This window comes from Gymnodraco acuticeps, unplaced genomic scaffold (assembly GCF_902827175.1).
Source record: "Gymnodraco acuticeps unplaced genomic scaffold, fGymAcu1.1, whole genome shotgun sequence".
Lineage (NCBI taxonomy): Eukaryota > Metazoa > Chordata > Actinopteri > Perciformes > Bathydraconidae > Gymnodraco > Gymnodraco acuticeps.
In genome coordinates this window covers 253,936-280,392 of record NW_022991443.1, presented here as the reverse complement: position 1 = coordinate 280,392, position 26,457 = coordinate 253,936, and the positions used below count along the sequence as shown (strand labels likewise).

The following is a 26,457-nucleotide window of genomic DNA, read 5'->3' as shown; positions in this document are numbered from 1 at the left end:
CAGCTTCAGTACCTAGTCAGAAAGGTCTGTCTCACTGCAAGGTGACGTGGCAAAATAAAGTGTATTTATAGCGTATTTAAAAACTGATGTTGAATTTGTTAGGTTGGCCTTTTTTAGGTGGCTGAAAAGCATTTGGCTGCTGCCCTGCCCTCAGCAGCACATGGCTTGACTTCATGTCTGTTTCTCCAAACTGCCATCTAGTGTATACATACACAAACAAACATTGACAAGATTGGGCTTTTGGTTGTCTGAACAGACCCCGATTGGATTCTCCTGGGTTTTTTTTGGACCACAGGGACCGGCTGGAACAGCAGGAGCGCCAGCGTGAGCGAGACAGGAAGCTGCGCGAACTGCAGAAAGAGCAGCGGGAGCTGAAAGAGCGGGAGAGGAGGGCGGAGGAGCGGCGCAAAGAGCGAGGGGGGCGGCGAGAAGGTCGGTGAATGAGTAGAGGTGTGGGATATTTGTGTGTGTGTATTGGGACAGGTTCAATTACAACCCTAACCATTGAAAGCATGCATGCTAGGGGTGTAACAGTATTCGTCCCGTACCGTCACGGTTCGGCACACGCAGTCACACGACGAATACGCTTTTTTTTTTTTTTACGAGTGGGGAAAAGTCATTCAAGCAGTATCCACTTCACTATTTATAATCCAGGGGGCGATATTGCGCCTAAAAGCTGTTTGCCAGCCGCCCTTAAACAACAAATGAAGAACAAGAAGAAACACAACAACAAAACGAACAAAATACAAGAAGAAGAAAAGTTAGTATGGCGATTTCAGATAACACACAGGAGCTAGAACTCACCTGCTTCTTTTAAATCAGCTGTGTGGGAAACATTTCGGGTTCCCTGTGGACTACAATAACGATGGAGTGTGCGAGTGGTGGATCGGACGAGGACGGTGTGTCGCCGTTGTTCTACAGTGGTGCGGTATGCTAATGGTAACACAAGCCAACATGCTACATCATATCAGAAGGCATCACCCAGATTTGCCAATCACCGGAGCCCGGCAAAAGACAACAGCAGTTCAACAGCTTTTCCTCGCTGTTTTTAAGAAGCCAAGAGACATGAAAGCCGTGAGACCAAAATAAATAACGGAAGCTTTTGGTATATGTTTTTCAACGACTTTGCGCTCTTGAAACACTTTCTTATTATTTATGATGTCATATTTTCAAGACATTCTTTTTAGTTTTACAGCTTGATGAAACTTTTTTGTTTGACATCAGCTATTATAGATAATATGGCCATCTGAGTGTGGTACTGTTTGTGGTTTGTTTTTAACTGTTTAATACAGTTAATTATTCAAAATGTTAGTTTCTTATTTTTAAACTGAAACTTGCACTACTGTTCAAAAATAAATAACAACAAATCTGGAATTATGCATTTGGGACTTTTTTTTGCTTTTTCTTGTTGTACCGAACCGTGACCCCCAAACCGAGGTACGAACCGAACCGTGACTTCTGTGAACCGTTACACCCCTAATGCATGCTCAGAAACACATACGCTAACTGTTTAACTGTGAAATGTCAAAAGACAGAAACTGAGAGAATGATGGTTTAATGCTAAGGGATGGAGATTATGAGAGATGGAGTTGGTAGCTAAGGACAAGCATGATTGAGACATCATTCAAAATGACTTAGGAACTGACCTAGGCTGAAATCATAAAGAAATATGATTGAGTAGGGGAATTCAGGATAAATAATGGTGTCTTACGTAATGGAGATAATCAAAATGGAGAGCATCAAGATCAGAAAGGAGAGCCTGAGACTCCCCTAGTACCTGAGTCCGATGCTCCACTAATTAGATTACTGCTGGGATGAAAGAGAAGTGGGCTACACGGACACACAGAAGGCGAAAACACCTGATAATAAATGTGTATTTTTCCTATTACTCTGTGAACTATGATGCAGGACTCATTGAAAAATGAATCTACCCTATCCGCAGTGCCTCCCGCCCATAGGCTGCTACCTGAAGATTATGATGACAAGTCAAAACAAAGTCACCGCAGCCGAAGTCCCCCCCGCGTTCCCCGGGACAGATCAGATCTCAGCGAACCCAGGAAGAGTGGAAGTAAGTAGATAAAGTCACAATTTCTATATAACAAGAAACAATTAGAAAAATCCCGTATATGCTTCTATGATATTCTAAACTGTATCATGTACAATGACTCAGTTTCCCCGACATCATCATCGTCGTCGTCTCATACGCCTGCAGCCTCTAAGGAGGAGAAGCCGGAGGGCAAAGATCCGCTGGCAGACCTTCAGGACATCAGTGGCAGCGAGAGGAAGACCAGCTCAGGAGAGTCCTCCATGGGTAAAGGACTAGTTCACCTACACTTAAAGCAAAGCACACATGTATATTTGACTGCAAAATACTTTATCCTTTCCAATTACTCTTTCTAACTTTTTGGATTGGACATTTTGAATGGAAACTGGATTATTCCTCATTTATGTCAGTCATTAATTATAACACAAATAATACACTATTTATATTGCACCTTGGCAAGTGCTTTCGCACAAAAACAAATGCCATTTTACATCACATTCTACGTTAGAACGAATAAAGGATTTCTGATTTAATACACACATCAAATAAAAACATTCTAAATCAAACAAAAAGTCATAAAACATAAATAAAATCACATTAAAACATTTCTAAAAACATATAGCTTTGAATTTAACAAGAAGGGGATGAGCCAGCAGATATCTGCGTTAAATAGCTTTAAAATATATTAAAAAAACTGTTCTCGTATCATTCACCTTCTCCAGCATCAGGATCAGGCTCTGACGAAGAGGACGGCAATGACGAAGACGGGTCCAGCAGCCAGAGTGAGGGCGAAGAAGAGGAAGGAGAGTCTATTTCAGGCTCAGGAAGGTCTGAGCACAGCGCAGGTAAAACCGCTGTTCCACTGCTCTGGTTAAAAGCCTGTTACGGAGAAACACAGCTTTCACTGTTCCCTTCCTCCCTTTCAGAGGACGTGAGTGAGGACGAGCATTCAGGGCAGGAATTTGAAGATGAGAGGGAAAATGGGAATCACGTACCTGCAGGTATGTGATATCTGGGAATATAAAGATGTATTTCTTTCTTATGATTCAAATGTCCTGCAGCCTGATCGAATAGTTATTATTTAAGTAGGGCTGTCAGTCGATTAAAATAGCTAATCGCAAATTAATCGCACATTTTTTATCTGTTCTAAATGTACCTTAGAGGGATATTTTTCAAGTTTTTAATACTCTTATCAATATAATATGAGTGGACAAATATGCTTTATGCAAATATTTGTTTATTATCATTTGATCAATGACAAATATTCTCATGAATATTAAACACAACAACCTCTGAACATTACATACATTCGCCTCAATTCCAGTGTGTGTGTGCGAAAAGCCGCTCCTCTGTTTTCATAACTGTCAAAGCATGAGACATCAATTCCCACAGTGGGTCAAAATAATGCACTGTGACTCTGAGGTCACTCATTACTGAGTGAAGTCCATTAGTCTCCGGTGAGCGCAACTGTGGAAGTCTTTCTTAAATCCTCCTCTACTTTCGCTTTTTGGACTTCATACAAGTTGTGTATTTTCGACACAGTGGTGGCTCTGGAAGGCAATTCATAAGTGCAGTCGTTGGATGCGACCCGAATTATATCACGCAGCCCCTCGTCCTCCACAATGTTAATTGGCCTGCAAGCTGTAGCTTTAGCGATCTTTGTTGAAAGTTTGCTGCTCGTAGACGTGTCCAGGCGTCTCCCCCGCACACTTTCAAGTGTTGGCATCAGCAGTGTGCTTGGATTAGATGTTATTTTAAACTCGATGCGCTCTGAAACTACGGGGCGGCCGAGGACAAAAAATGCACATGCGTTAATCGCGTTAAAATAATTAGTGGCGTTAATTTTTTTTTAACGCGTTAACTTGACAGCCCTATATTTAAGATAAGTGCAAATAAAAAACATTTCAACGATTAGTCTGACAAGTGTTTTAAACTTAACTGACTTTCCTCTCCGCCTCACAGTGACAGAGTCCCGCTTCGATCACGACTCCGAGGAGAGCGGTGAGGACATGGAGGAAGACGAAGACGGGGAGGACACGGCAGGAGAGGGCGACCCCACGCCTCAGTCTCAAACTCATTCTCGCTCCCCCACCCCCGAAGAGAACTACATCCCAGACTCGCCCCCGATTTCACCTGTGGAGCTGAAGAAGGAGCTGCCCAAATATCTGCCTGCTTTACAGGTCAGCAACAACATAATGCAAATGTTATTCCGGCCAAAATGTGTTGATGTTGGCATGTAATGCGATCTAGCAGTATGTCGAGGTCTTCAATCAGAGTTTGTTGATTTTTGTCAGGGTTGTCGCAGTGTTGAGGAATTCCAGTGCTTGAACCGAATAGAAGAGGGAACCTACGGCGTGGTGTACCGAGCCAAGGACAAAAAGACTGGTATGAACGTGAACACTTAGGTCCAAATACTGTTGGGGTTCTCGTTGTGTTTATGGTTAAAAATAAGGTGTACTGCCTCGTGTTGGCAGATGAAATCGTGGCCCTGAAAAGGCTGAAGATGGAGAAGGAGAAGGAGGGCTTCCCCATCACCTCTTTGAGAGAAATCAATACAATCCTGAAAGCTCAGCACCCAAACATCGTCACAGTGAGGGTGAGAGATATTACATCTTAGTTAACACTTTTATTGTGTGTCCTTAAGTGTTCAACTAACTCTAAACTTTGCTTTCCCCCCTATATTAGGAAATAGTTGTTGGAAGTAATATGGACAAGATCTACATCGTGATGAACTACGTAGAACATGACCTGAAGAGTCTGATGGAAACCATGAAGCAGCCCTTCCTGCCAGGTACAATGAGACACCGCTACACACTTGAACTAGAATGGGATAAAAACGAGTTTCAACACAACGTTTCTCTCTCAGGTGAAGTGAAGACTCTGATGATCCAGCTGCTGCGAGGTGTCCGACATCTCCACGACAACTGGATCCTCCATCGCGATCTGAAGACGTCCAATCTGCTGCTGAGCCACAAGGGGATCCTCAAGGTAGGACCGGACTGTGGCCCCATGAACAGAAGCTAGGTAGTACTTTCCTTGGAAACAGCTGCTCTCGCTGGCAGCTCAGAGAGTCAGTCATTTCATCTATAAAACTGTCTTTTAACAGAACAGTTAATTTTTTTCCATTTCACTTCAACATTAGTGGTTTTTACAGACTAATTGGTCTCTTAGATATTATCTTATGCCCACAGTATCCAGCTTTTTATAGGAAGTTCAATATGTAAGTGGCTCTTGCCGTTATTGACTGGCTTTCTGGGAAATGTAGCAACATTATTAATTAAAGTAGAATAGGCAAACTGAGAGGTTTGTTGGTTTGGATTAATGTCCAACAGCAAGGACTGTTGATTGATGTTGGTTATTTTAACATCACATACCCTAGCCACCAGGATAAGGCCACTGTGTATACAGTTGTCACATGTCTTAATAACATTTGAGAGCGGGAGCACACTTGCACAAACACATGTTGACTATAAGTCAATCTGAGCATGAATGTTTGGCATGTTTAAAGACATTTGTCAGTTATGTATGCAAGCTCACAAGAAAATGTGAATCACTGCATCTTGTTGTACCAGAGTATACCTATGAGACATCAGAGGGCCGTGAAATTGAAAACGTTTGTAATGTTGGGCATCTGACCTGTCATGTAGATTGGCGACTTTGGTTTGGCCCGGGAGTACGGCTCCCCCTTGAAACCCTACACCCCCGTAGTGGTGACCCTGTGGTACCGATCACCGGAGCTGCTGCTCGGAGCCAAGGTGAGAATTCAACTGTACTGCATCCACACTTCATAAGAAATACCTTTGCAATACTTTTCATATATGTGGTCACACCATCGTGATTGATTGTGGTTTGCCCAGTGATATATTTCCAAGAGAAGAAACGTTTATGAGATCCAAATACCACTGAAACACCATTTGAGTTTTACAGCATCTGATTTACACCAGGGGTTCCCAACCCCCGGGCCGCGGACCGGTACTGGGCTGTGGAGGTGTTACTGCCGGGCCGCGAAATAGCTGTGTCTTTATTGTAGGGCTGTGCGATTATGGCAAAAATCATAATCACGATTATTTGGTCAATAATTGATATCACGATTATTTTGACGATTATTCATTGACCATTTATTGAACTTTAAAACAAATAATATTTTACCAATAAACAAGATCAATAAATATGTTGGAGCGCACTTCCAAAACCATACTAAACATATATTAATATGATAAATAAAAATAAATTAGACCAAAATAAATGAAATCAAATATGTTGCAGTGCACTGTCACAACCTACTGAAAACTCCTTAACATATAGCCAACATTTTGGTAAAACATATTCAACATATTCCACTCAGTTAAACGTTGAAGGCTGGCCAACCGTCATGGTCCAGAAGTAACAGGAAATAAATGTTGAACTACAATTTAAGACCAAATAAAAATGTTTAGGCCACCATGGCAAATGTTGGTAGGGCTGCTCATGTCATCTCTTAAAGATTTTTTGCAAGAAATACCAGCCTGTTTACATGGTCTGGTTTCAGAGATGAGCGCAGGCAGGTGACGATATTGCCACCTGTACTGAAGACCCTCTCTGAAGAGGAACTTGTGGCAGTGCTGCCACATATGACACAGGAAAAAAAGAAAAGACTCTGAAGAACCCTTTCTTTGCCATTATATAAAAATAGTGTTGCTACAAAAGTATAAATTAGGCTTACTAATAAGACAACTCAGATCTGAAGCTACACAGTAATCTGCTGCAGCAACAGTGCAATAAAAAAGACAACATTAATAGAATCAAACCCATTTTTTGTTGCATTTTATTAGAGTATACAAATAAATGCCTTTAAAATAGGATGCAAGCAACACTAGTTTCAACACTGCGCTCATCTCTGAAACCAGACCATGTAAACAGGCTGGTATTTCTTGCAAAAAATCTTTAAGAGATGACATGAGCAGCCCTACCAACATTTGCCATGGTGGCCTAAACATTTTTATTTGGTCTTAAATTGTAGTTCAACATTTATTTCCTGTTACTTCTGGACCATGACGGTGGGCCAGCCTTCAACGTTTAACTGAGTGGAATATGATGAATATGTTTTACCAAAATGTTGGCTATATGTTAAGGAGTTTTCAGTAGGTTGTGACAGTGCACTGCAACATATTTGATTTCATTTATTTTGGTCTAATTTATTTTTATTTATCATATTAATATATGTTTAGTATGGTTTTGGAAGTGCGCTCCAACACATTTATTGATCTTGTTTATTGGTAAAATATTATTTGTTTTAAAGTTCAATAAATGGTCAATGAATAATCGTCAAAATAATCGTGATATCAATTATTGACCAAATAATCGTGATTATGATTTTTGCCATAATCGCACAGCCCTACAAGCAACACTAGTTTCTGAACTGATAGACTATAATCAATTTAAACAGAACAGATCTTAATGTTTGCATTCTTATACAATTTTGTACAATAATTATCATGAATAAATTCAAACAAACTAAAACTTACAGCAGATTAATAACGGTATCTAAATTGAGTTTTTATTATATCAAAAACCTGTTGAAATGCTGCTGTTATTTTTACTGTCCCACAAAAGCGCGTCGCAGCCTCCAGGAAAGCTTCTTTCATAACTTCGCCGTCTTTGAAAGACTTCATGTGTTTCGCAAGAACGTGACTGACACGATAAGATGCTCTGGTAGCAGCCTTGCTCTTGTTGTTGGGCCTGGTGAAAATGGACTGCTGTGCATTTAGCTGTGCTTTCAGGCCCCTCCCCTTTTGGAGCGTAGGGCAGAATTAGGAGGGAATTCCGTCTCGGAGCGTTTGTGCACTGTTTTGAAATGCCGCTCCTAAATTACCCTTCTTCGATAAAGCCACGCTCGCATTGCAGATGAGACAGATGGACTTTGAATTGGAATAGATACAAAAATAATGATCCTCCCACTCGGAGTGAAAATTATATATTTTGGGCTTTTTTGCTTCTGCCATAATTGCGGTCTTGTGTGTGTGCGGACTGTCACTCCTGTTGACCATCCATGCTGTTGACACGGACAACGTCAGCGAACTAGTGCACTGCTCACCAGCCACGCCCGGACACATGGGGTGAGGCCGGCCAATCACAAAGCTTTGATGCGTTCAAGTGCATTATTCTGGCACGGGAACATTATGTTACAGGACATTAACGATAAAACAGAATATTGTTGTTCTATTTTTAGACACATCTCGCGATCGACTGGGAATCTCCCCGCGACCCTTCTTTTTAACTAGTTGCTGCTCTTGTTCTGACATCTTCGCTTGCGCTGAACACTCACAACACATGTAACTCCCACGTGGCCGAGTGGGCTTTTAGGGAGGGGCGAAAGCGCACCCAGCAAAATAATCGTATTTTGTCAATTATGCTGTTTTCATAATCGTCGCAAGCCATAATCGTAATCGCGATTAAAATACGATTAATTGCACAGCCCTACTTTATTGTAATATTTGCAGAATTATAAATATATAAAAATATTTTATCATCTTTTTTAATTTTCGCACATACCAGTCATATTATTTCATCCAGTAGCCTAGTTAAACTTTCACCAGAAAACAGTTGAAAATGGCTTTTATGGTGTTCCGAGGGATTCGGCGGCTCAGCCTATAAGGCAGGGGTGGGGAAGCTCCGGCCCCCGGGCCGTATACGGCCCGCGAGACAATTTGATACGGCCCTCGAGGTAACTCACGCAAAAAAGAAAAAAAATTAAGAAATCTAGACCGCAAAAGAATTAAACAAGCGAGTGCCTGTTTTTCCTGGCCAAGGTCAGGGTCCTTGAACACAACACGAGCCTAACGTGTCATCACGTGGTATATGTCTCGTCCGACAGGGGTTTAGAGCTGCCGGAGAGCAGAGCACCAGAACGCCGCTCCGGGCCGGGACATCACAAATGTCAGTACCCATAAGGAGCCGTCCACATGCCGCAGTTTTTGCGTGGCTGTGTCTTTAGTTGTAAGCCCAGTGGCGATCTGCTCATCTGTCATACTGATCATATAGTCAATAACTGTGTTGTTATTAGCATCTGGTTAGCTAGCTATGCTAACAAATATAAGAAGCTTTTTCTCCAACCAGTGAGGTAAAGGCACATCTTTATATGATAAACAGTAAACAGGTATAAAACACTATATGACAGTAAAAAAAAGTTGTTATTAATAAACAAGAATACAGTTTGAAAGGAGAGTGATTTGTAAAATATCCATAAAGAAAAAGGAAATCTGTTTACAGTTCTGCTTCATATGGATGTTGAGAGACGTATCCATAGATCTCCTAATGTTGCTCTCAAAGTGCACCAGATTGATGCTTTTCACTTCCCCCCCCACTTAAATCATATTCACATGGATAGGAAACTAAATTGCACACATCTTGTGTCCATATCTTTCTGTTTTGGTGGTCATGCCACAATCGTGCACGCGCGAGTTATGGTAAAATATCTGGATTAAGAGGTTGCTTTTTCTTTGCACAGCATGAAAGAAAGGCCAAATGAATGGGCTGTGATTTTAGTATTTTTAAGCAGACGTCAATAATTTGTACGGCCCTCGGAGGATGTTGAAAAAATTGAAATGGCCCTTGAGAGGAAAAAGGTTCCCCACCCCTGCTATAAGGTCTCAGCCTCTCGTGCGCACGAGAAAGTTACCGGTGCACCAAGCAGGAAGAGGAGCGCACAGGAGACAACCGTTTGATTGCAGACTGTTATGTTTATGTGGGGAAATGGCAGTGCATACATTATTTGAGATATATTTCAAACTCAGACATCATTTTAAGGACATCATAATAATAATAATAACTGTATTTGTATTAGGGATGCACCGAATATTCGGCCACCGAAAATTATCGGCCGAAAATGGTTAAAAAGGTTTTAGCACCGAAAAAATATCACCGAATGTCAGAACAGGCTTACGTTGGTAACGTGTTGTTGTGATGACGTAAGCTGCGACCATGCTCGCGGCTGGCTCACAGGGGGGGGGGGGGGGGGGACATTGACCTTTGTCATCGAGATTGCCCTGAGCCTTTAACAAATCGTATTAAATAATCTGATGACAGACTGTAAACAGAATAGCTGAAATTTTAACAAACTAAATAACTCAGTTTCCTCTAATCATTAACCCATGTTTGTATCATGTAGTTAACTCCGTGTGTTGCTGCTAGCATACATAACACCTGACGTGGAAACGTTACTCGTGATGGAGCTACAGAGCTGCTAGAAAGACGGTCGAACCCGGTGCATTCCTCCGTCTGCATGCGGTGCACTTTTGCTAAATGTTTAGACAAATTGCTCGTGCTTACATGCTAAACTCTTATTGCACTTATGGTAACAAGTATTCTCCACATCGAGACGGGTAAAGTTTAACCACACCTCGGAGCGCGTTCTCTCCGCCATCTCCGCAGTGTGCTCCGCTGCATGTAGCTCTGCGTGTGTGTAAACTGCCCCGCCCCCTCGCACACAGACGGGGGAGAGAGATCTCGTCTGATCGAAAACACATCATAGACGCATTTGTTGTCTTTGCATATTAGAAACGAGTTGGCGACACTAAGACTGCGATATAATGTTTTTTAGCAATAATACATGACATATATAAATGTACTGTATGCATTCAAAAGTGCTGAATAAATGTTTTATGGACCCATAATAGTGATTATTATTTAAGTTACGTTTTGCCATAATCATGTCTATTTCCATAATCAGGTAGCTGAACAACATTGGTAAAAAATGTATACATTATATATATATATATATCTATTAATCATTTTCGGCCTTTCGGCATTCGGTTTTCGGCCAACTGTTTCCTATTTTCGGTATCGGTTTCGGCCAAGAATTTCCCATTCGGTGCACCCCTAATTTGTATAGCACCTTTCATACAGGGGATTGCAGTTCAAAGTGCTTTACATCAGTAAGAAATAAGACATCAAATCAGTGTAAAACAAGCAGCAAGAGCAAAGCATAAAGTGGGATAAAATAATTAAACATAAAAACATGGGGAATAAAACATAGAGAAATAGTGCAATGTCAATCACAGAGAAATAGTGCAGTATAATAGTGTAAAGTCAGTAAAATGCTTTGGTAAAGAGATAGGTTGTAAGCTGCCTTTTAAAAATGTCTAACAGATTGGCTTCCCTAATATTGTTGGGTAACGTGTTCCACAGTTTTGGGGCGTAGTTTACAAAGGCTGCATCACCGATCTTCTTATGACTCTTTCTGGTGACCTCTAATAGATCTGCATCTGATGATCGCAGTGTTCTGGCGGGTGTGTAGTTTATTAGAGAGTCAGCAATGTAGCTGGGTCCTTGTCCATTTAGAGATTTGTATGTGAGGAGAAGCACCTTAAAATCAATTCTAAAAGTTACAGGAAGCCAGTGTAGAGTAGCTAAGACAGGACTAATGTGTTCCCTCCTTTTGGTATTCGTCAGTAGTCTAGCTGCAGAGTTTTGAATGAGCTGGAGTCTTCCAAAAGCTTTGTTTCGGAGACCAGTGAATAGTGCATTGCAGTAGTCTAGTCGGCTAGATATAAAAGCATGAATTAGCTTCTCTGCATCATTTTGATTTATGAATGGTCGTATCTTCGCTATGTTTCTGAGATGAAAGAAAGCTATTTTGGTCACTTTGTTTAAATGGGCGTTGAAGTTCAAATCTGAGTCCAGAATGACACCGAGACTTGTCACCTCCGGTTTAATCCAAGTGGTTAAACTTCCTAGATTATTTGTTAGCATCTCTCTTTTTGATTTGAGGCCAACAAGTAGGACTTGAGTTTTGTCCTCATTCAATTTAAGAAAATTATCGTTCATCCATTTGTTTATTGCTGTCAGGCAGTTGGTAATGGAGTTTATGGCTGTCACATCATTTGGTTCAGCGGATATGTACAATTGTGTATCATCCGCATAGCTGTGGAAATCTATACCATACTCTCTGATGATGTGGCCGAGCGGTAACATATAGAGAGAAAAGAGTAATGGGCCTAAACAGCTCCCTTGTGCAACCCCGTAGCGGCTTTCATGTTTCTCTGATGTATGGCCTCCTAGACTAATATAGAACATCCTTCCTCTGATATATGTTTTGATCCAGTTCAACACGCAACCAGAGAAACCAATACGCTTTTCAAGTCGATTTATTAGGATGTTGTGATCAATAGTATCAAAAGCTGCACTGAGATCTAATAGGATAAGGATGGAGATTGTATTTGCATCAGAGTTGAGTCTGAGGTCACTAATTACCTTTGTGAGTGCAGTTTCCGTACTGTGGTGTTTTCTGAAACCTGACTGAAACACTTCTAAGATGTTGTTTTCTTTGAGATAGGAATTTATTTGGACTGAGACAATTCTTTCCAATATTTGACTGATAAATGGTAGATTTGATATTGGTCTGTGGTTTGCTACTGTGTTGTTATCCAATGTAGGTTTCTTTAATAGAGGCTTTACAACAGCTGTTTTAAAGGCATCAGGGAAGACTCCAGTTTTAAGGGATGTGTTTATAATGTCCAGGACTGGACTGGAGATGCTATCAAACACTCGCTTAAAGAATTTTGTGGGGATAGGATCAATGTCTGAGGTTGTGGAGTTTGCTTCTGAGACAGTTTTACACAGTTCGCTTAGTGTGATGCATGTGAAGTTACTCATGGTTACATTACATACTCTACTGAGACCGGTTTCATCTCCACCTCCACTAGTATTGATACTAGCTCTGATTTAAGTTATTTTGTTCTCAAAAAACAGAGCAAATTCCTCACATTTAGCTGTTGAGGAGGGGGGGGGGGGGGGGGGCAGAGACAGTGTTTAGCAGCTGATCGATAGTGGAGAAAAGGCATTTTCTGTGATAATATTGGAAAAATAATCTTTCCTTGCTCGTCTGATGGTTCTGTTATATGCAGTTAAAGCATCTTTGTAGATATCACAGCAGATAGTGGTTTTTGTTTTCCTCCATTTTCTCTGCTGCACGACATTTCCTTTTTTCTTCCTTGACACCATTATAGTTCAACCAGGGGGAGGCTTTGCTTGTCGATGTCTTTAGTTTTTTAGTGGGGCAACAGAATTTAATACAGATGATAGTGCATCATTGAGATGTTCTACCATTTCATTTAGAGAGCTGTCACCAGGGTGGGAATTTCACGACGGCCACGACGGCCATGGCCGTCGTTGCCCCGCACTTTGGCCGTGATGCCCTGTGAAAAAAAATGCAATTCACGGCCAAAGTGGCCTTGGTGCCCCTGTCAAAAGTTCCAGTGTAAACAACGCTAGTAAAGTCATATTAGTGCGCGCAGTAGGATAGTCCCGTGCCTGTGGATCAGAGCGATTGCTCTGCTGTGATTGTTCCGTCAGAAATGCCTGTAGGGGCCCGACAGCCTGCTCCTCAGGGAGCAAGACAAGCACAGGTAAGCAAGCGGACCAAGCTGTTTTGATATGATTTAACTGAAGTATGTGGTAGTATTTGAAAGGACTTAACATTTACGTGTTTATGGAAAGTACTATTGATAGGTAATTACCATTGTATTAGCCTATTTAAAGTCGACTCGTTACATTTTGTCATGAAAACTAGCGATAGCTAGCTAGTTTGGATAGCGCTAACGTCTTCCCTTCAAGGGGTCTACATCTAGTGTTGCTTCTACAAGCTAGCAGATAGCTGCACCTTTGAATCTAGTATTTTTCTTGCTAAGCGGATTTGATATAATACATGACTGACTTATGTGGTTTATGGCTGAACTTAACGTATACGTTAAAGAAACACTATTGCTATTCAGCCATTTGTAAAACTACTGGTGTTGACGTTAGTGCTACACTTTTCAGTCATGTTGATTGACCAGCGTAATTTAACCAAACGGCCTTTCTGCCCAGTCATGTGGCCTTTGTGCCCTTGAAAAAAATGTGAACGGGAAGGCCAAATGGCCTTGCCCCTAAAATGACGAAATTCCAAGCCTGGCTGTCATGACTGTGTGGTTCATATAGTCTGATAAGATCGATGAACTTTGATTCAGCTTTGTCGTTAAGGAGCCTTTTTTGAACTATGACTTCTTTTTTTTGTTTTAGTAAGGGTTATTTCAGCATCAAAGAATATACAGTGATGGTCGGAGAGAGGTAGCTCAGTTATTGAGATATTATTGATGCCCAGTTGTTATCACTAAGTCTAATGTATTACCATGTCGGTGAGTTGCATTTATTATATGCTGTGTTAGATCAAAGCTATCTAGTAGATTTGCAAGCTCTATAGCTTTGGAGTCCGCTTTTTTATTGATATGAATATTCAGGTCTCCGTTTAGGATCACCTTATCGTAACTGGTAACACAGTGAGATCAATTCAGAGAACTCTTGTATAAATAATGGTGAGTGTCTAGGTGGACGGTATATTGTGACAATTATGGTTGATTCAGTTTTTAGTTCAATGGCTAGATATTCCATCGACATGAACTCACCTAGTTCTCTTATTCTGAACAAAAATGTTGAGGAAAAAATGGCTGCAACCCCTCCTCCTCTTCGGTTCTTTCTGGGCAGTTGATAAAAGCTATAGTTTGGTGGACAGGTCTCTATCATTATTGATGTAGCTGTGTCGTTATTAAGCCATGTCTCCGCTAAGCAGATGCAATCTTAAGTTATTTTCTTTAATCAGATCATTAGGACATTTAGGAGGGCTTATTTTATTTGTTGGACTTCTATGTCATGAGAGGAGATCTGCTTTGGCTGGACTTTGATAACTTTGAGGTTAATGGCACGTGCAGGCCTATTAGATGGTGCATAGTTTTTACCATGCCATTGACTGGTTAAGATTACTGGTATGTTGGAGATGGCATGGCATCTGTACTATCGTTGTTTTTCTTCGGGCAGTGAGTCCACTGAGATTGCACTGAGTTCAAGATGTTGTTTCGTGGAAGTCAGTGTTGTGTCATTCGATTTAGATGGAGCAGAGATTGGGGCTTGATTCTGTCCACTTAAGGAGGTCAAGAGCGCGTGACTGATGTTTGCTGTTAGTAGTCGAGAACCTCTATAATTTGGGTGAAGTCCATCAGATGCTAAGCGGTCCCCACAATTCCAGAAAATATTGAAATTGTCAATGAATCTCAGTTTGTGTGAGTGACAGACAGATGCCAGCCAGGTGTTGAAAGACAGGAGTCGACTGAATGCCTCTTTTCCTCTACGATAACAAGCAATTGGTCCACTGATGGATACATCCTGATGTTCGATTAGTGTATTCAGTAGCTTGATGAAATGTTTTTTAAGTGTCTCAGTGCCAGTTTTTTTGTGCAGGATATCAAACGATCCAGTGTGGATGACGATCTTGGTGTGGTTTGGTTTATCTTTGAGGATTTCTGGTATCACTGATGACAGGTCCTCGACAGATGTGTTGCTCAGACAGATATGATCTGCTTTTGCAAGTTTCACATGCTTTGTCATGGCATCTCCAATCAAGATAATATCCGTCTGTGGTATTGTCCTTGCATTCCCCACGTCACTTTTTAGGCCGCCTCCTCCTTTATCAGTGTTGTTTGGGTTAGCAGTTAGCCTTTAGCCCTCCGTGCTGGTAGCTCTGTCGGCAATGTCCCGGGTAGCCTCTGAGCTAACGCTAGCAACGTTAGCTTCTCTATGTGTTAATAAGCTATGACTAGCTGGAGAGGTCTGGGTGGGTTTTGGGGTGAAATGGACCTCTCCCTGGCGTAGTTGAGCAGGCCGTGTAGTTGAGCAGGCCGTGTCGGTGTTGATGCGCCGTCCTGGCGCATCGGGGGTACGGGCCCTTCATGCTCAGTGTCAATACTCCGGTGTCTTTTTGCCTTGAGTGTTCCAAGTGACTCAAAGCTGTTTCTGAGCACGAGAGGGGGAGAGCGTATGCTGGAAGAGTATCTGTTTCGCTTACTCAGCCTATTCTCCTGGACCTTAATCCACAGTTCAGTGCGCTGCCACTTCTTCGGTTTAGCACAGAGAGCAGGCCACGGCTCTGGTGGAGATAGAGGCTTATCGGTAATGGTACTGTTTACCACAGCTGCCTCGAGTATCGTGTCCAGAAATTTCTCATCCTCACGGATCTGGTACAGATTAGTAACCTGAATTTCTAACTCCATGATTTTCTCTTTGAAGTTGAGACAACTAATACAGTCCGGAGATACTGTGTATGTCGTCATCTTGCGCTGTCTCTGGATAGATAATATTACACTGCAGTCCGTAGTAGCACAAAGCTAGCAGCTAGCAAACCTTTGACCGTAGGCCGGGGGTGTAGAGCTATTTGTTTAAGCACCGGATTGGCAGAACAGGAGAGTCTGTGAACCAGTCTGCCTTGATCTATGAATTCATGTCCGGGACTCTCGCGGTATCTGCTGCCCGCAGCTGTTTTATTGAAGGAAAACCTCCTTCACTTCATGAAATGGCTGCAGCATCAGGAGGCAGCGGGATGTGTACTCCGCCTCTGAGAAGTGCAGCACCAGCGCGTAAAGAGCTGTGCCTTTTACGCACTGCCTTCGCTGTGTTTACTTTCATTAGAACAGCTAAAGAGTGACTGCAGGCTGCTACGTGTTAACTAGGGCTGCAACAAACGACTAATTTGATAATCGATTAATCTATCGATTAATGAAACGATTAATCGATTATTCGGATCGTTAAGGTTTTAACTGTACTACTACTTATATCGATACTGCTTATCGATCCGGTCCTTTTAACGATAGTATTAACGGTTCTTTTGACAAGAAATAAGGTAAACTAACTAAACAAATTGTGAACAAAACTAACATTGCTTTTTATTTTAATTAAATGCATAATATTTCACATCAAAAGAAACAACAATGTTTTAACAAATCGTATTAAATAATCTGATGACAGATTGTAAACAGAATAGCTGAAACTTTAACAAAATAAATAACTCAGTTTCCTCTAATCATTAACCCATGTTTGTATAATGTAGTTAACTCCGTGTGTTGCTGCTAGCATACATAACACCTGACGTGGAATCGTTACTCGTGGACGGGGCTACAGAGCTACTAGAAAGACGGTTGAACCCGGTGCATTCCTCCGTCTGAATGTGGAGCACTTTTGATAAATGTTTAGACAAATTGCTCGTGTTACCGCCCTTACGCTAAACTGTTATTGCACTTTTGGTAACGACTAACGAGCACTGTCCACATCGAGACGGCTAAAGTTTAACCACACCTCGGAGCGCGTTCTCTCCGCCATCTCCTCCGTGTGTGTGTTGCTGCATGTAGCAGCTGCGTGTGTGTGTGTGTGTGTAAACTGCCCCGCCCCCTCGCAAGCAGGCGGGGGAGAGATCTCTCGTCTGAATTGGGAAGATCGAAAATACATTATAGACGCATTTTATAGTCATATTGCATATTAGAAACGGAGTTGGCGACACTAAGACTGCGATATAATGTTTATGTAGCAATAATACATATGACATGTTTTAAATGTCTCCTGTACCGATAAAAAAGAGCGATAATGTTGGAGCTTAACGGGGTGTAGAACACATGTGATGACGTCACCAACGAATCGACGACTGAATTAGTTGCCAACTAATTTGGTAATCGATTAAGTCGATTAGTTGTTGCACCCCTAGTGTTAACCACACACACACACACACACACACACACACACACACACACACACACACACACACACACACCGAACTGCCCGATTATTCCCCCTATTACTCGTTTTATGAAGGAGATGCCCGGTCACCAAGGCGCATGATGTGTGTGTGCTCTGCTCTGCTCAGCTCTGTGTGTGTGGCGACCGGGCATCTCCTTCATAATGCGCCTTCTCCTCGTTTTCCCACTGGATTATCCGTAAATCATACAAACAAAACCAAAACGTTGATTTATCTGTTTTCCCGTTTTGGTTTAAAAACTGAATAACGTCATTTTTCCCCCGTTTTTCCCAAAAACTACACCGGTTCTTTTTTTTCCCTTATTTTTTTTTTTAAACGTTGTTTAATATGTTTTGGATGCATATTGTTCTAGTATTTGTTCAGGCTCTCTCTCCCTCTGTTGCTACCTACCGGTGAGTAAATATTAAAATCAGTTAAAATTGACAACCGGTCCGCCATTTTTTTTTTATGTATCTGCCGGTCCTTGGCACAATAAAGGTTGGGAACCCCTGATTTACACCACCAGACGCTCGAGGTCCAGCAGTCTGTCAGAGCCAGTGTTGTGCTAGTTACTGAAAACCAGTAACTAGTTACCATTACTAGTTACTTCATTTCAAAAGTAACTCCGTTACTTTACTAGTTACTTACACCACAAAGTAATGCGTTACTGTGAAAAGTAACGTTTTAGTTCCTTACAAAAAGGGCTCCCATTAATGCCCTTATAGCCTTCATTTCAGTACTGTTATTGCATTGGAGAATAATACAATCTGTTGATCAACTTGACATGCATTATATGCAATCTGGATTGCATCGATATTAGCTGGCTTTCCATTTTTGTATATTCTTTCTCCAGGTAGTTGGAAAAAGTTTTCCGTCCCATATGCCGTGTGCCGCCCGGACATGCTATCATGCTAACTAGCTCCCTGAAAGCGGGTGACTCCACTGTAGCAATAGCCTGCATGTGTTCTACAACATACCGTGCAATGGCTTTATCGACTTTTCCCTGGCTAGCAGTCCCTTGGTTAAAATCCAGCCGCTGTTGCTTAGGTGGAGGTGGAGTGGCGTCGGCTGAGTCTCTGTGGTCTTAGCTACTAGCTTCGTCCCAGCATGTTGTTTCTGCAGATGTTTTAAGAGATTTGAATTACTGGTTTGGGCAGTAGATAGGCTCTTTGACCCGCCAAGACACAACTTACATTTAACTAAAACGTTCTTTTCTTTGTGCTCGACAAAAGTGAAATAGTGAGAATATCTCCAGGTGGAGAAACTAGACTTGAGCTCCGCCGCCGCCATGATGGTCTTGTTAGTAAACAACACAAACACGCCCACAGCGCGTCTCCGCATGTGACACAGGAAGTATCTAAGTACATTTACTCAGGTACTGTACTTAAGTACAGTTCTCATCTCTGTTCGCCTGGCTGTTGACTATATAAAAAAACTAACGGAGTAACGCACCATGTAGTAACGGTAACTGAGTTACTGCATTTAAAAAGTAATGCGTTAGAGTACTAGTTACTGACAAAAATAACGGCGTTACAGTAACGCGTTACTTTGTAGCGCGTTAGTTCCAACACTGGTCAGAGCACATCCACTCTCACACACACACACACGCACGCACGCACACGCACGAGACACGACTCTGACGCCGCAGCCGGCCAGGCAGACTGTCTACTTTGTGTTTCTGCGGTCTACCACTGTGTTTGTTCTTCTCTCCACAGGAGTACTCCACAGCTGTGGACATGTGGTCAGTGGGCTGCATATTTGGGGAGCTGCTCACCCAGAAACCTCTTTTCCCTGGAAAATCTGAAATCGACCAAATTAACAAGATATTTAAGGTAAAAATGCCCTCATTTGCCCTCATAAAATGAAATAAATCCTCACGCTGAAGGGTAAAGCCCTTCTGTTTAAAGACTGTAAATCTTTTGAGCGTGTCGCCTGTCAGAGCGTGGAGTTCTGCTGTGCGCCACAGGGTGGAGCTGTTGACAGACATTAAAACAAGCTTGAATTGATGAAACTGAAAAAGGTCACCATAGAGGGTTTTTTCATAATACAGGAAAGGTAGTGAAACCAAACCATGCTGTGAGGATGTCTGCTGCTTTTTCAATGTTGCTGCTACTCGTATATTTGTAAATGTCCCCTCTGTGGGAAAATGAAGGTACTCTGACTGTTTGTGCTATTCATCCCTGCAATATTAATAACTAGTTCTCTGATCTAATAGAGCAGAATATGACCATGTCTGGTTTATAAGACCTGTTTTCCTTGAAGAACAACATCGCTAATTACCCATAAAAACAATCTACCTGCTTGCAAAAGGAACACTTTTATGGGAAGCTGGAACAGCAGGAGGTCTGGCGTGTGAATCAGCAGTAACACACTGCTCTTAAAGTAAAAAAAGGCTGATAGGTGAAAGCAAAAACGGGAAAACAGAAGTGAACCTCAACTTCAAACCACAGTGAATCAGGTAGAAGCTACAAAAGTGCAGGCAGCTGAACACAGAGCTTTCTCTACAGTCTGCAGCACATACACACAGAGACGGTCCCTGCTTATGGTCTGCTTAAAGCGTGACAGCCTTTTGGGCTGATGTCATTGAGGCCTCCCAAGTCATCCTACACTCTTTACCAGTTATGAATTAATGCATTGAAATTCACTTAGGAATGGTTTATTGCCACGCGCCTGCGGTTGATGAATTCCTTTGCCAAAAATGGGAATATCTCATATCCATCTCTCCTCGCGCTAACATCATGCCGTCTGCTGACTGTGTGTTGTCTGTCTGTCTGCAGGATCTGGGGTCACCCAGCGAGAAGATCTGGCCCGGCTACAACGAGCTGCCCGCTGTGAAGAAAATGACTTTCACAGAGTATCCCTACAACAACCTGCGAAAGCGCTTTGGAGCGCTGCTCTCCGATCAAGGCTTTGACCTCATGAACAAGTAGGATTCCACACAAGACACAACATTGCTCCTCACACACGCCGCACTGCATCTTAAAGGGGCCCTATTCTGTTCTTTTGGGTTTCCCTTTCCTGTATTGTGTTGTATAGGTTTTTGTGCATGTAAATGGTCTGCAAAGGTTAGAATCCCAAGACTCCGGTGCCGGTGCCCAAGGGCATCACGGCAGGGCCCAGGAGGTGAACTGGGACCTCTCCAAGTGCCAGTCCACTCTCCATATTTAGGTCTGTGCGGGGACTTGAACCGGCTCACAGTCCAAGCCCCTACTGACTGAGCCACTGCCGGAATAACATCACTATGTAACACTCAGGCTTCTATTGGATATATCTCCAACACATTGCATGTGACGAAGGAGGAGGACATCTCTAAGCAGTTGACCAGTCACAACAGAGCCGGCCAGCTAACCAATCGGAGCAGACTGAGCTCTGGTTTCAGACAGAGGGTGAAAAGAGGTGCTGCAGCACAGGCAGTATGAGAGAAATAAAGACCTTTTTGAAAATTCAAGCATGTAAACATGTCACAGTAGAGGAACAAAATACAAATATGAAGCTTTTTGAAATGAGCATAATAGGGCCCCTTTAACTAAACTACAACTGATCTCGTTGCATGCTCATGTGACTGAGAAACTGTATGGATACTGGGTTTGTGACATACTTAACTTAAAGGTAGGGTAGGTAAGTTTGAGGAACCGGCTCGACATACACTTTTTGTTATATTCCATGGAATGCTCTTAACATCCCGATAGCAATGAATATCTTAAGTGCTTTGACAAAAAATCCATAAAGAAATGTCATCTGTGGAAGCCGTAGCGCTGTAAAAAGCACGACCAATCATTTTAGCCGGCCCGGCTAAAGTAACTGGATGGCCTACCTGCCTGTCAGCCTTCCATCTGTGCACAAACTTATCTCGTGCCCTCATTGGTCATGTGCACGTTCGTGTGTGTTGGAGGAGGGGCTCTGTAAGGAAGTGGCAGATTTCTTCCGGCTGTGTATTTTCAAATTCTAGTGCACTCGAGCTGGTTTCTCCAAAATTACCTACCCCACCTTTAAGAAAGCATATGTTAGAATAACCCAGTGCCAAGTCGATCATTCACATCATGGGTAAAGAATGAACTACATAAAATAAAGGGTATCAATTTAAGAACTTGATTGTTATTGTTATCACTTTAACAATATTTTACAACAATATCTAGACTTAGCTCTTGACACAGACACGACAGATAACAAATGATACACAGTGCAGGAAGAGGCATTAAACCCATTGCGCTTTTTTATATACCTAAAAAATATGCTACAAACACAAGAATAGTATCCAAAATAACATGAACTGATACTGATGGAAAACTAATAGTTCAACATATAATTATACTTATTACATGGCTTAGTTGAATACTCGATTCTGATTGGTCAATTCAGAACACGTGACACGTTGTTAATACCGAACAGACAGACCGCTGTCAAGCACTTATTGACCGTTGTTAAGGACGCTCACATCTGCACAAACAAGTCCGTTCGATTGAACTGTATACAGTTTTCTAACTGACAAGACAAGAGCGACAAGAAAACAGCGGAGAAGTAACGGGCAGAAACCCTCCTTTTTACGCAGCGGTCCAGACATAGACATCAGACGGCGACACATATTCAGTGTGCAGTTCCTTTGGCATTAGGGCAGGGATATCTAGATACTTTCCAAGGTTTGACATAATGATTGTGCTACTTTTAAAGCAAGCAACGATGTTTTCAAATCTGTAATAAATCTGTCCTCAAAAACGCTATCGAAGCAGTTCCTGCCGTTGCTACGTTAGTTCAAACGGTAACAACGGACTATTTTTCTTAGCGGATGCATGTCAATTTAAATCAATACATACAATTTTTAAATCAATAAAATCATTTTCTAAATCCACAAAAGCATTTCAATTAATATTGGGAGTCATGTCACTACTTTGTTGAGAATGTGGCCATGTGTAATAAGCGGGATAATTTGCAGCGACGCGGTGATTATGGGGAAAAGAACACCGACAGGCTGATCAGGAGCCCGACGCGGATCCCTTACATATGAAAGTGTTTGTATACATTGTAGCATATTTTTTTTCAGTAAAATAGAAATTTATTTATCTTTTTTTTAAACTTTTAAAATGTATATATTATTAAAGGTCCCATGTCATGGCCATTTCTACTGATCATAATTCCATTGTTGAGGTCTACTAGAATAGATTTACATTGTTCAATGTTCCAAACTCACATTGGTTTCTCAAACAGCATCTCTGTATAGTATGTGTATTCACTCTCTGTCCTAAACGGCTTGTTGGAGCTCCTGCCCCCCCCTCCCTGTGAGCCCACTGTGTTCTGATGAGTGTACCACCGTTACAGCGGAACATCAGTGATTATGTGTTAAAATGGCGTTGGCAACCAGAAAATGACACCAGTAATGACAAACAGATGAGAATGCTGCGTGGGGTCAGGGTGCCGTTTTGGCGGGATGTTGTGCGGCTCGCTGCTGTAAGGCGCGGACAGTGTGAGCTGGGTTACTGGTGTCATTTGCTGGTTGCTGCGTGGGGTCTGCGAGACATCGCGAATGGACGCGGGAAGGGGGGGCGCTGAGGGGGCTGCAGCACCTCCATCTGCGAGGCGCCACTAGTACCCACCCCGCATCCCCAAATGCGGCGCACCTACAGTGTAAGCGCGTGACACAGTTTTGCCGCTGCGAGGCTCCACCAGCACCCCCCCCAGTGCGTCACAGTTTTGTCGCTGAGTGTGTGTGAGGAGCTCCACGCATTGGTCCATTTGGACTAACCCTAACCCTTAAACTCTTTTTTATTTTATAAAGTCTTGTTAGTCAACATACATTTTCAAGTTGCAAGAAGAGAGTTTGTTTTCAGTAATATCTGTTATTTCCATTCATTATTAACACAGACAAATGTCAACAACTACAATTTTAAAACCCTAGTATCAGTTACACAATTAGTCCTCCAGAGGAAATTGCCTTACTTGGATGAACCCATTGCTATCCATCAAATCCTGGGTCTCTTTCCACCTTTTTTTCTTCGAGTGCATTTCTGGCAAGCTGAATTAAAACATGACAACGGTAGCAGACTAGTAATTCATCACCGTGCCTTAGCAGCAGGCCCGTTCCACACACAAGCCACTGTGAAGGTCCACCACTGCTGGAAAATGTTTTATAAAACACACAGACGACTGGGTTCATAAGTCTTTCTCGCACATTCCAAAGATCAGCATTGTTTAGCAGCTGTCTTCCGAGCTCCTCACCCACCCACAGAGCCTCCTGCCTGCACCTGTAAATGAAAAGCATACCGCTCGGTTACCTCGCAGCTGCAGAGGATGGCAGCAGCGTGTCCACTGTGGAGCCAGCACGGTTCAGTGGAAGTCTGGCACCCGTCCAACGCAGCTGAAAGCTTCCAGCTGTTGGACTCACAAGGCGTTTACCCAGAGACAGACCTAAGGAGGTCAACACGTAGAGGAGTGCGGTTTGAAAGCTTCACACAGAGCGCCGCAGGATCAGTTTAGAGGAATATTTTGGCAGGTAGACATCGCAGAGCTGTTCGGAATATCACACCCCACTGTGTAGGGAAGTTTTTGAGGAATGGGGCCTTAAGTAACCTGAAGAAGGGCCTCAACATGCACATGATTTGCTGAATCTAGCTTGACTTCAAATAAAAAGTTAGTTAGATAGAAGTCCAGAATACTGCTGGTTCATATCCCAGTTAAAACCGGTCTGAACGGCTCTTAAAACCAGCAGGGCTCTTTGGTCCTGAGTGTGCGGAGGATGAGTACATTCACAGGTGCAGGAAGAGCACACATTCTTTGAGTTCCTAAACAATAACAAGTGCTGGATCATCCCTTTTTAATGCTAGTATTTGCCATCATGTGTCGGAAAGCTGAGAATTTGTTATCAAAACATTTTTTTATATTGAAGATTTCAATCAGACAGAATTAGAAAGCTAATTATTACGATTAAACAGCTCCTCATTATTCTGTGGTGATCCTGTCAAGACTACGTGCACCATTTTCACTGGCTCCTCGTGACAGGTCTGCAGCTCATGACGGGATTCTCTGTTTAGATTAAGTCAATCAAGCTGATTAGTAAAGGGAACATTTGCCTCGTTTGTGTTTATGGCTAATATAGTCGTTAAAATTAATCAGTTCCTCAGTGCATGCTAAATTGAACTCAAAATCTGAGTTCTCCAGCAGTGCCTACACGTACCTGCATCTGATCTTTTGACACAAACTAGCTTCCTTCTTAACAGTGCGTCATTCTTAACTTAAAGTGCATTAGCATCTAAATATGAATTCTTCGTCTGTTTCCAGATTCCTCACCTACTGCCCCAGTAAGAGGATTTTATCGGACGAGGGGCTCAAGCACGAGTACCTCCGCGAGACGCCGCTGCCCATCGACCCGTCCATGTTCCCCACCTGGCCCGCCAAGAGCGAGCAGCAGAGGGTGAAGAGAGGCACCAGCCCTCGCCCACCCGAGGGAGGCCTGGGCTACAGTCACCTGGTAAGGACATTAAGGCTCCACTTTCTCCATTACACACAGCTACCAGTCTTTCCGTACGCTGTCTGTGTTAAATAGATTACAGACCTACAGGCTTCTGCTTTGTGTCCGCGTATTTCCTCCTTATGTTTTCCATGATGAGCTACCGTTGGGGCCCTAATTTTTTCAGCAGTGGTCCTACCCACCCAGAAGCTAAAGGCTTATACTTTCAAGGACAGTTACAGGAGATATTTTCATTCACATTTTAAGGCATGTTTAGGCCAGCTTTTTTCTTTTCAAAAGTGGAAAAGCTTGTATTAAAACTCCACTGAAACACCGAAAAGGAATATTTCAATGAATAAAATACAATCAAAATGTATCATAAGAATCATTCAGGTTGAGGTTATAATATAAAATATAGAGGAAATGATATCAGAAGAGTGATACAACTTGATTAACCAGGAGCAATATTTGTTTCTCTCCAGGGTGACGATGACCTCAAAGACACAGGCTTCCATCTGACGACCAGCAACCAGGGGGTGTCTGCAGTCGGTCCTGGATTCAGCCTCAAATTCTGAGCCCAGAAACAGCTGGACACCTGGCTCTCTGACAGAGCGAGAGCAAAGAAAGTTCTGTGAATTGTTTCTTCTTTTGGAATTGGACAGTGTCGCTGGTTTACAGCTGTGAACCAGAGCGAAATCTGACCGGTTACAACTGTTACCAGATAGTCAGGACTGTCTCACAGCAAGACTGGTGGCTCAAACATGTTGAATCTCCAGAAATGTCCCTGCAACCTTTTCGGCTTCTATGTTTTTTACAAACCATTTCACCATTTTAAACGTGGTCATTTTAGCTCTTAACAGGAGACACAACCATTCACCTTTTAGAAGTTTAGCTCATGTTTTTTTTTATTTTCCTTTTTTATACTTCATGAGAGAACCAGCTTTTCTAAATGGTTGGTATTTCCTGGCTGCCTGAGCTACTGTATAACGATGCTTTCATCCAGCATTATGTTAGAAATGTACTGTCAATGTCACTCTATGACGGGGGCGATGTTATTGCTCAGAATAAAGTTTGAAACTTTGTTTTGTCTGATGCTCCCCATATATTTATATACCCTGTCCAAGCTATCCAAACAGAACCGCACGCTTCCAAAACAGAAAAAAAAACGAAGGGAAGTCGAGCCTACAAAAAAAAAAATCCATACTTGAACCCAACTCAGTAGTCGCTGTCCAACAGTGATGTCATTCTTTGCACTGCACACTTTGTCTCAGTACTTTGTTCTTTCAGGGGAAAGAGACCCAGACTTCACTCTGCCAGTTTGAATGTTGAATTGCTCTGCGACTTCAGAATTAAACCAATAAATTCTTTGATTTTGAGCCGAAGGAAAATAAACCGTACATTACAGTC

The 26,457-nt window shown here is 42.3% G+C and overlaps 1 protein-coding gene across 8 annotated transcripts in view; it reads left to right on the top strand.

The window, feature by feature from the left end:
- cdk11b (cyclin-dependent kinase 11B) overlaps positions 1-26,132 on the top strand; it is a 29,493-nt gene extending 3,361 nt beyond the window's left edge. For 6 of the 8 annotated variants that reach the window (XM_034196439.1, XM_034196435.1, XM_034196438.1 and 3 more), the window contains 15 exons: positions 257-432; positions 1,943-2,068; positions 2,171-2,311; positions 2,767-2,889; positions 2,971-3,045; positions 4,007-4,224; positions 4,339-4,429; positions 4,519-4,640; positions 4,730-4,835; positions 4,911-5,032; positions 5,692-5,799; positions 19,328-19,444; positions 20,390-20,538; positions 24,882-25,071; positions 25,533-26,132. In XM_034196439.1, the coding sequence (XP_034052330.1) occupies positions 257-432; positions 1,943-2,068; positions 2,171-2,311; positions 2,767-2,889; positions 2,971-3,045; positions 4,007-4,224; positions 4,339-4,429; positions 4,519-4,640; positions 4,730-4,835; positions 4,911-5,032; positions 5,692-5,799; positions 19,328-19,444; positions 20,390-20,538; positions 24,882-25,071; positions 25,533-25,625 (1,957 nt within the window). In that variant the 3' untranslated portion in view covers positions 25,626-26,132. The remainder of the gene's footprint in view (positions 1-256; positions 433-1,942; positions 2,069-2,170; positions 2,312-2,766; positions 2,890-2,970; positions 3,046-4,006; positions 4,225-4,338; positions 4,430-4,518; positions 4,641-4,729; positions 4,836-4,910; positions 5,033-5,691; positions 5,800-19,327; positions 19,445-20,389; positions 20,539-24,881; positions 25,072-25,532) is intronic. The other 2 variants (XM_034196440.1, XM_034196437.1) reach the window with 1 other exon arrangement.
- The last annotated feature ends 325 nt before the right edge of the window (positions 26,133-26,457 follow it).